Below are 10,775 nucleotides of genomic sequence, written 5' to 3'. Positions count from 1 at the left end.
GGGCGGACGGGGGGGGACTCATCCTGGTTACCATAAATTGAAAATAATGTTCCTGATATTGTCCATACACAGACATATGACATGGTTCATGTAATGCCATAATAGTGTCATGATTAATAATCAGAATCCATCAGAACAAGTGTTCAGAATAAAAAGTGTCTCATGGTAAAATAAACTGGGACAACAGCCAGAGCCTCACAAATAATTTAGCTTTTTTTTTAACAAAATATATCATTCAATAATTAAAATAATATTTAAGAACTAGGTTTTGTGTGTGTGATTGTATTCTGTATAGAGTCTGTAAGAGCATTTTTATTTGCCAGAGATGAATTGGATGTTAAAGTGTGATTGTGATGCAAATGAAAACATTTGGAATGACAACCCTTGTGGCATCTATTAACATTTGATTTTCTGCTGATATTTAAAGGGCAATCAATCATGAAACATATTCGTCCCACTTCACCCTATGTCACCCTATTTACAAAGAAATAACACATAAAATAAACTCTGTTTCTGACCTTTTTCATCACTAGGGAGTGGCAATAATGACCAATTCAGCAAGCCATATCATGTCATGCATGCCACTGTTACTTAGTCAAATCCTGACACAAGAATGGAAGAACTTCACTGTACTTAATGGGTACATTGAGCAAAACCTGGCAGTTTCAGCCATATTACAGTAACACAGGTTTTCAGATCCCATCCCATCACTTTAAACCTTCATCAGGTCCCTCTGCACTGCTGCCCCCTAGTGGTCCAAAAATAACTGCATGTTTAAATCTTAAATTTTCATTTATGTTGAGGGGTGCCGAGTCCTACTCCAGCAAATCTCCTATCTCACAAAGTTCCGTTCCAAACATTATCATACACACCTGAATAATCTACTTAAGATGTAGTGATTACAGAAAAGTGTGCTGGAGCAGAGTTGGAGCTGAACTTTGCGGGACGGTAGCTCTAGATCTGGATTGAGCACCTCTGCTTGAAACAGTTTGGTACATTTAGTCCATCAGAAGATATCTTCAACCCTCATCACTTGTGAAACTTAAACTAGTGATTATCTGATAATCAGACAATTCTAAAAACAAAAGAAAAAGAACACGATTTAAAAGATTAAAATAAAAATATTGCACATTTAAAGTTTTAATTGAAAAAAAAGGAACAATACAGTTATTGCTGATAATTTTTTGTAAAACTATTTTGTGTAAAAGGAGAGCAAAGAAGAAAAGACAAGCACAGATCTTACTTTTCTTTTTGAAAATGCTTTATTAAACTACCTCTATAAATACAATGCCAAAAAAAGCTTTAAACAAACAATGCGAAATAGAAAACAGTTCTAAGTAGATCTAAAAAAAAAAGATAAGAATATTTTGGCAATAACATTCTACATTATCTAAATGTCCTCTGCCGAGGTCAGCTTGTCTTGTTCATTTGTCTTTTAGTAACAAGAAACAAGTGTAAAAATGGAGGGAAAAACGCTACACGTGTAGTGTTTCTGAAATGATTGCAAAAGAAAATGTTTTGCCAATGAATGCATGATTAATTTGGGCCAGTATTTACTCCACATTGGCAACTTAGAGCCACATTTATATATCCACACATACACACATTCGCATTAGTTGAACACTTTGGCAAAAAAGACGTTTTTGTTGTTAAACGTCTCTAAAGCACATATAATGAGATGGAAATATCTTCTTAAAATATATTAATAGCATTTCCTCTTACTTCATACACAAAAACATTGTACTGTATATATTAAATATATCCTGACTGCTTCTCTCATAATAAAAGATTAGATAACAGACAGAGAAAAACTACTGGGGATGGTACACTTTTCTCAAAAACACACAGATATGCCATATCCGAGAGAGAGTGTCCTCGATGATTGCAGCAGTGTGTAAAAATGTGTCTCTAGCGTACGTGATGTGAACTGCATGGATTGTCATTCTTTGTTTGGTACATTGTGAAGTTTTCCCCAAACTTTCACTCAGTCTCTTCTAAAAAAAAAACAGGCTATACTTAATAAAACATCAACTCTGTTAGAACATGAAAGCATAATACAACATAAAGCAGCACTCTAACACTCAGAGCCCCCATTGAAACAACAGTATAACAGAAAAAAATAAGAAAAAAAACTTGACTTTCTGAAAGAAAATAGGACAGAAGAGGCACTGTGGTATCACAAACAGTGTTTAAGAGGTCACTTGACAGACAGCAGTCTGAATAAAGGCCCATGTGACATACGCAGTCCTACAGAAGGCATAGTGGTGGCATACAGCAGTCTTCAGAAGGACATTAATATGATATACAGCAGTCATTGAAAAGACAATAGAGATTTTATCAGGTTCTCTGAGCTCCCTGGTTTCAGTTTGGTCCAGTTCATTCCAGTTCTATGAGTATCAAAATACCCCTAAAAAGACAAAAGTGCCTGCTCACACACATATTGTAAAGCATATACACATACACAAGAACCTCTAACACCCGACAATGTTTAAGTGCACATCATTGCTAACATACCATACTACGGTATCTACACAACATGGAGTGTGATCTACAAAAATGCAGGGTTAGAACTACAAAAGAAAGCAAAAACTACAAAACTCGATGGACCATCTGGCTGCTCATCTATAGGAGGAATTGGGGGGGGGGGGATGAGAGTATCGCCTTTAACCTGATTTTATTCTGCAACTCAAGGTCTGCAACTCAAGACCGTTAATAAACAACATGAACCTAATTGGTTCAGTGGTAAATGGGACAGTACTTCAGGTGTAATTTGCATTAATGGCACAAAAGCGGATATGAGGGAGCCTGTGCTCTAATGATGCACATAAGACTTCACAGGACTGGATGCTGGGAATCACAGTAGTGGTCTGAAAAATAAGGGTTGGTCATCAACTAACACAACCAGTACAAGCAAGCAGAACTAAGTCATCATAAATAATGCTGTATCTTCAACCCAGCTACTTTTATGTCAGTCCAGTTTGTGCATTTAAAACACATTAAAGAGATAGTTTACACAAAACTGAACATTCTGAAAATCATTGAAAATAATTTATTTGTGTCATTCCAAACCTGAATGACTTACTTTCTTTTGTAGAACACAAAAGCAGATCTTGGTAACCTAAAAGTTTTGGTTACCATTGACTTCCATTGCATGGAGAGAGACAAAAAAAGATAGATCTCAAAATATCGTCTTTCATGTTCCACCAAAGAAAGTAAGTTATATAGGTTTGGAAAGATATGTGATTTAATTTTTGGGTGAACTATTATCCAGCATATATCCGACTGACTGAAAAACTTCTTTCTTTTTCTTGAACACATTGCCTCTGAGAATGTGAATGAAAACAGTGTTTGTCTATCTTCCAGTTTAGAGAAGAAAAATATCCTCTAGACAATAAAAACAGCATCTTCAAACCAACTAAACAGTACAATCTTAAAATAATCTAAATATAAAAATGCATAAGCAAATAAACAGTTAAGGCGGAAAAACTAATGCAGGTATTTGCATATAGACTCGCTTGCAGGAAACCCAGTGGACGGAAGATTCAGACGTCTTCAACGCATTTTGCAAGTATATGTTATAAACTCAAAATACAGCCTTTTCATGAAACACTTTCAATCTTCTACTTCTGTGGTTGTTGAAGTTCCTGCTCAGCAGTTGTTTGTTCATTTTACAGTTTTTCTTCATAAAACAAAAGTAAATGCTCTGAAGCATACAGAGGCATTAAATACGCTCTTTTTAAAGTCCACAAATACTACAACGTTCCTTCAGTATTCTTGTGGCCGTGAATGCAGAGGAGCGATATTAGGAGTGTGTGGCGACAGGAACGCTCTGGCTCACGATTCTCAGCTGGAGTGTGTGGGGAAGACGGTGATATGTCAGTAGGTGTGCTTCTTCTGCGAGTCTTATTTTGAATTACTTCATATGAACATATCACTCGGAGTCAGTCCACATCTGTACTGGTGATCAGCTAATATACAAGACCTCTGCAGAATGATAAAATATGCAAATGAGCATGCGAGAACAGGAGTTGTCATTCATTCAGTCGTGTGATGGCTTTGGAAATCAGCAAGTGTTATCAAATCCTTTAGGAAGTCGAACTGACAGACTGCTTCCTATTGATCTAAAGGGAAAATAGGTGAGGTTCTGGTCACATTGCAGGGTTTGAGTCCATAACTTAGAACACAAAAGTCTACCTGTCTTGGTAAGTTAATCAGTAGCATATAAAAGTGGTTTTGGTCTAGGTCATTCGTCTGGATGAATAAATGTGGGCCAGACGGGCTGATGAAGTTGAGAATAAATTTAGCAGAAATCTACATCCTTGCTGCCAGCATCTAATCTAAAGGCTTCCAGGGAGCTTCACACGAGTCAAAATGTGTTAGTTTTGTTGTATGTCAGTTTCATTCTGCGTGGTTCAATTAACCAGCAGACCTCATAGTTATGCCGTAAATGTCTGATGGCCTGTGGCGACGCGGTGTGTGTAATTGTAAGTCACTGTGATTGATGCTGTGAGTGTCTCAGTAGGTCTGGTATATATCGTGAATGGGCATCTGGAAGGTGGCAGTGGCAGGGAAGGCCTGAGGCATGTACCCAGCGTACCCTCCATAGGTTGCGGCGGCTGCCACAGCAGCGTTCTTCTGCAGGGCTGCCAGCGTGGCGGTGTTGGCGTGGGTGGCGATTGGCATGTAACTGGCTCCATACAGACTGGCAGCTGCAGCTGGAATCCTCTGCACATTATGAGCCATAGCGTAGACGGGAGTTATAGGACGACCCTGTGAGATAGATAAAGAAATAGATTGTTACACCACATCCTAATTAAACACTATCAAGCAACGATAAATAAAGTGTTTTTGACCACGACCATGATGGCGGGTCGCTTGGCTTTTATTTCCACGCTGTCATGCTGGGTAGGTGCTGCCTAGAGTAAAATCTCAATGGTCCCAAACAGAATACTGTATGTGAGTGGAGGGGTTGTCATTCTCTGCTCAAAGATTAAATAAAACCTGGTCCAATTTCCCTCCACAGCAAACACATTTGCATATTAAAGGCAAAGTTTGCAGATTTTCAACCAGCTTTGTATTCTTACATTGTCGATAGTGTACAGTAAATTAACAATTTGTATTACAGTATTTTTCTGTTACCTGCACCAAGATCGAGGTTATTTGTCATCAAAAGTTCACCATATGACGCAAACTTGGCTTTTGTGAAAACTACAGATCATACTGAGGAATTTTTGTATCCCCACTCATTGATAGTTTGATGGAGCCCAGTGCATTATGAGTATTGAAATTTTCCTACATTTTTCAGCACATCACTTTTTCTCTGTTTTCTCTAGTCATGTAGCACCGATTTAAAAATATATATATAATAAAATAAAATCATGTCTTTAATGCATAGATAGCCAACTTTTATTAAAACCCCATATTACCGGTTACAAATTATCCCTTTAACAGTCCAATAAATTTCTTTAAATGTTTTTTTTTTTTTTTTTTTACTTATCATGACCATATGAACGCAAGATTCATACAGATTTCCATACAGTTGTGAAGGCGATATTCAATATTATGACAATAGCATTTTGACTAGATGTTGTGTATTTTTGGCCAGTATTGGTATTATTCTTCTGATAATTTTTTTACAATTCAATATCTCTTGATTTTTTGGCTACTAACAGTGTTTTTATGTGATGAAGTCTTTAATTACAGGCTGCAAGATATTATGCTCATTGGGATTCATATTTTTAGAATCTCCTTCCAATTCATGAGTTGGAATTTTAATTGAATAGAAAGCTGATCTGCAATTTGAACAAGTGGAATTCATAATTACAGTTCAAAGAAATGTAATATACTGGCACACTATTTATATATTTTGGCCTATAAAACCTTCTAAATTAAAGACAATTTCAACTTTTAGATAAGGCTTTTCAACTTCCTTTTCAAGTTACAAATTGCCCTTACTGAAGTTACAAGAATTTCTTCAAATTTCTGTTCCAGTTCTGCTTTTTAACTCAAATATTTGCTACTGCAATTCAAATCTCATGGTGATCAGCAGTATCAGTTGGATCTTAAAGTGTAAGAAAACACTAACGCTCCAGGCTTGATCAAGTTCCACATAGTTGTACAATAATATTTTCATTGGCTGTTAAAGTGCCATACAGCACAGCATTTTTGCTTTCAATGGTGTTAGAATTATCTGAGTGTTGTAATAACTGTAAATTGTCCCATCTGCTCAGGTGCAAGTGAGTACCTGGAAAGGTGGTGGTGTGGAGACCGCAGGTATGACTGCTGCAGCGGCCGAGGCAGCTGTGGGGTCATGCTGGAGGGCCAAAGGATTTATCAGGTGCTCCACTGGGTGCATCTTCCCTTCCTCCATTAACTTAGTTGCAGGGGCAGCAGAAAACATAGCAGGGTACTGGGCACCAAGGCCTGGAAGAGTCACTAAACATATACGTACAATTAGAACAATGGCAAACATATGCAGACTATATAGTGTACTTTACACAATAGCATATTTTGTACATCACTATGTAAAGTGTGTACCATATGTTAGGTAACATATTTAAAATCTCAAATGAGGCAGTATAGAAATTCAGGTAAGTGAAGTTAAGTCAGAAAGTGCAAAAAGGATAAAGGTTAAAAGCAGAAAAAAGGGAAAGACCGAGACTTACACAACCTGTCCTCATTTACAACAAGTGTATGACTCAGCTTAAGATTAGTGACAAAAAACACACCTACACACAGCCACATACACACCGTCTTACACACACACATTGTTTCCATGTACAAAAACTCTTTTCATTCCCCATGTTAATTCAGATTTAGGTTTAAGTGACGTCAGAATACTCCAGTCAGGATTTTGCAGATCTCAGATCAGAATTCTGCAAGATCAGTCAGTTTCGACACAGAGCAGCTGATTAGTAAGAAAATAAAGTCATTAAGAACTTTGAACTCAATGCCCAAACAAAGTCAAACACTCTCAAAGCATTTTATAAGTGTTTTAGTTTCTGTCTTATGTTAATGTATTTAATAACAGTCTATTCAGATGACTGTACATTGTAATATTTAATCTGGAGGTATATACGATTTTGAGAGCTTTTTGAGAATTGTTTGAACATTGTATGTATAATTGAAAGAAAGCATTTAAGCAATAAAATAAAAACCAAAAGCCTGCTTACTAGGGTAAGCAGTGACAGCTATGACAGCTGACAACTGTCATAAAGAAAGGAAGTTAGTTTTCCACTCCAGGCCAGTAGGGGCAGTACAGTTTAATAAATGATCTTTAATTTTTATTTTTTTAATAACTCCAGTTTACTTGATTGCCATTTTTAGATGTAAGAATTGAATGTAAAACTAACTGGTGGTTCAATTTCAGTAATAAATAATATTAGTAAATTGTCTAGAAACTTCTTGAAGTTTCTAGATTCTGCCTCCACTGAATGGAGTAGAGCACAACTGAGTTAAATTCTTTATATATGTGGTTTAATTTCACACTGACTTGTGCCAGGCTTGATGCCCACTGGGTTCACAGCTGCCAGCTCTAGATTGGGCATGATCTCGTAAGGTTTGTCCAGCAATTTGGCCTTTCCTTCATGGTAGCGGCTGTAAATGCCTCGGCCAGCTGAATAGCCACCAAGGTATGAGCCGCGGGGCCCTTGGCCCCTATTAACGGCCCCAGCACGGCCCCGGCCTCTTACAGTACCTGCTTAAGATAAAAATGAAAGGAGGTGCTGTTCAGGTACAGAACCAAAAGGAGGCACATACATATATATATATATATACAGTGGGGGAAAAAAGTATTTAGTCAGCCACCAATTGTGCAAGTTCTCCCACTTAAAAAGATGTTTTTTGCCCCACTGTATATATATATATATATATATATATATATATATATATATATATATATACGTATATATATTAGTACTGGTAACCCCATTGCATGGCGTTAAGCAGACGATTGAAATAAAGTCATTAGCTTTCTCTGTCAGCTTTCGATTCTAGTTAAATGTATTTGCTAAAAAGGTTTGCTAGCACTGATGACTTTGTGATCGAGATAGGGGTGTGGTACTATCACTCTTCGGCATTCTAATTTAAAACTGCTGTCAGTGTGAACGCCTCTTGAGATATTTGCAATTTCCCTCCATTCTTTGAAATGGGAGTGGTGGTGTTTGAGCAAAGTTGAAATTAAAAGTAAAGATAAAGTTCTGTTTTAATCAGATAGTAGATGACCAAATACGTCTCAGATTGAATATGCAATCACAATTCTTTGTTCAATTTGAAAGAGAAAAAATGATCTCAGTTGTTACAAACCCAACCCAAAACCACAAGCATTTGTAATTGATGATTATGGGTTAGGAAATGTAATGATACCAGATTCCCATCATTAGTTTCAGTATCATACATTTTGGGGATCTCAGCTCTTCAGTCCAAAACAATCTCAAAATGCATGCCATCTAGTGGCCATACTAGAAATGTGAATAGCAACAAACAGGGCAGAGCTTCTTGTTTTGGGATGTATCTTTTAAAACAGCAGTTCTCAAATGGTTTTGTTTCTGGATTTTATATTAGATACCAAGTAGCATCCATATTTCCTCAAAATTAAAAATCTTTAAAATTACCATGAACTAATATGCAAAATTATTAACATGACAAGGCTGAATAGGAAAAGTGATTTTGGGTTCTAAAAGTCTCTTGAAATTTAAGCCAATTTCAACATGTGTCCAACCAAACCAATTTTATCTTCATTATATTTTAGAGTATGAGTACTCTATTGTGACAAAACATACTTGAAGAAAGTAAAAATTTCCCCTTTTAATTGTACATAAGTGTTAAAAAGTAAACTTGGCTTGGCTTCGGTGTAACTGGTAATGAAGTGCAATTACAGCACCCCTTACACCCCCTGAATGGGTCATATTTTACCTTGTGTAGCTCATGGGTTTTGATTTTCAGGATTTTTAGCATTGGAATATTTTTTTCACCAGTTGAGAACCACTGTTTCAAAGGTGGTAGCCATATGAAAGTTCTGGGTTAAAGAAGACATAATTTTAACATTTATTGTAATTCATCCCCTACATTTGTTTGTACAGATCATGTCTGATTACTTGTGTAAATGTAAATACGTTTAACTGCATAATACTCAAAGTCATCAAGAAAAATCAATTGTTACGATTGCTTTCAGGTAATTCTGATTTTATCAAATGGTATTGCATTTCTTGAGTACATAAAGTACATAAAGGATCTTTTTTTAAAATTAAGAATCACACTCTCCCCACTGTTAATTTTGATCTTAGAGGGTAGAAAGAAAAAAATTAGGTGTCCAACCTTTGATAAAGTAGTCTCGGTTGGGTCCAATGAGTGTGCTGTAGGGATAGCCGTAATAGGCGAGTGTATACGGGTCACACTGATACACGTAACTTTGTTGGCTGTTGTCAGTAGTTGTCGCAGCCGCCGTTCCCTTCGATGCTTTCTGATAGCGGGTGTACTGCTCCTTATCCACTGGCTTGGCCAGGGTTACTTCGATGCGGGAACCTTCGATCTCTGTGCTGTTCAGGTTGTCCATTGCAACCACTGCATCTTCTCGACTGGCGAAGTGAACAAAGGCGTAGTCTCGGATTTTTTTGACACGTTCCACACAGCCAGGATTGAACTGGTTGAAGGTTTGGCGTAGAGCATCTTCACTGGTCTCTATCATCAGGTTGCGCACATACAGAATCTTCACTGTTTCCATCACGTCCTCGTCAACGTCGATCTCAGGTTCTGCCCAGTCAACTGCAATCTGGTGACCCCAGAGCTGTATATATAGAGAAAGAGATATACACACAGCCGGTTTAAAGTAAGGTAGGTGTGTTCACTAAATATCATGGATGAAGGAATAGTTCAGCTAAAAATGAAAATTCTCTTTATTTATTTTACCCTCATGTCATTTCAAACCCCTATACTGTTATTTTTTTTCTATAAAAATCTTCACACAACTGTTTTTCAATGCAACAATACTATATAGCTTCAAAAAGTGCAAATAAAAATGATAAAAGCACCATAAGAGCGATCCAATCAAAATCTTCCCATTAAGTAAGTTGTTAACTGTTGTGATAGGATCATTGAAACAGTCAATGAATGAAGGATCGAGTCAGTGAACTCAGAACCGGATCAGTCCTATTTGTTATTAAATGAGTAAGCTTAATTTTCAAACAAACTGTTTGGCGTAGAGCATCTTCACTGGTCTCTATCATCAGGTTGCGCACATACAGAATCTTCACTGTTTCCATCACGTCCTCGTCAACGTCGATCTCAGGTTCTGCCCAGTCAACTGCAATCTGGTGACCCCAGAGCTGTATATATAGAGAAAGAGATATACACACAGCCGGTTTAAAGTAAGGTAGGTGTGTTCACTAAATATCATGGATGAAGGAATAGTTCAGCTAAAAATGAAAATTCTCTTTATTTATTTTACCCTCATGTCATTTCAAACCCCTATACTGTTATTTTTTTTCTATAAAAATCTTCACACAACTGTTTTTCAATGCAACAATACTATATAGCTTCAAAAAGTGCAAATAAAAATGATAAAAGCACCATAAGAGCGATCCAATCAAAATCTTCCCATTAAGTAAGTTGTTAACTGTTGTGATAGGATCATTGAAACAGTCAATGAATGAAGGATCGAGTCAGTGAACTCAGAACCGCATCAGTCCTATTTGTTATTAAATGAGTAAGCTTAATTTTCAAACAAACAATTTTTGAAAAGAATCTTCTTAAAAGAATGATTTGTTCATGGATCTGAC

The 10,775-nt window shown here is 36.8% G+C and overlaps 2 protein-coding genes across 2 annotated transcripts in view; one reads left to right on the top strand and one right to left on the bottom strand.

Annotated features, from left to right (window-relative positions):
- The window catches only part of LOC107551586 (5,6-dihydroxyindole-2-carboxylic acid oxidase-like), a 29,915-nt gene that overhangs the window by 9,815 nt on the left and 9,325 nt on the right, over window positions 1–10,775 (top strand). Inside the window, exon 9 of the mRNA XM_016233246.1 lies at window positions 9,108–9,119. The gene's annotated coding sequence lies outside the window, so the exon portion shown is untranslated. The remainder of the gene's footprint in view (window positions 1–9,107; window positions 9,120–10,775) is intronic.
- The window catches only part of LOC107551588 (RNA-binding protein 47), a 30,920-nt gene continuing 23,290 nt past the window's right edge, over window positions 3,146–10,775 (bottom strand). The window contains exons 4-7 of the mRNA XM_016233252.1: window positions 9,316–9,784; window positions 7,493–7,696; window positions 6,245–6,435; window positions 3,146–4,770 (exon numbers count right to left, since the gene is read on the bottom strand). Coding sequence (XP_016088738.1) covers window positions 4,516–4,770; window positions 6,245–6,435; window positions 7,493–7,696; window positions 9,316–9,784 — 1,119 coding nt within the window. The 3' untranslated portion in view covers window positions 3,146–4,515. The remainder of the gene's footprint in view (window positions 4,771–6,244; window positions 6,436–7,492; window positions 7,697–9,315; window positions 9,785–10,775) is intronic.

This window comes from Sinocyclocheilus grahami, unplaced genomic scaffold (assembly GCF_001515645.1).
Source record: "Sinocyclocheilus grahami isolate Dianchi unplaced genomic scaffold, SAMN03320097.WGS_v1.1 scaffold427.1, whole genome shotgun sequence".
NCBI classification, from domain to species: domain Eukaryota; kingdom Metazoa; phylum Chordata; class Actinopteri; order Cypriniformes; family Cyprinidae; genus Sinocyclocheilus; species Sinocyclocheilus grahami.
The sequence above is the reverse complement of the archived record's forward strand: the minus strand, read 5'-3'. Positions and strand labels throughout refer to the sequence as shown.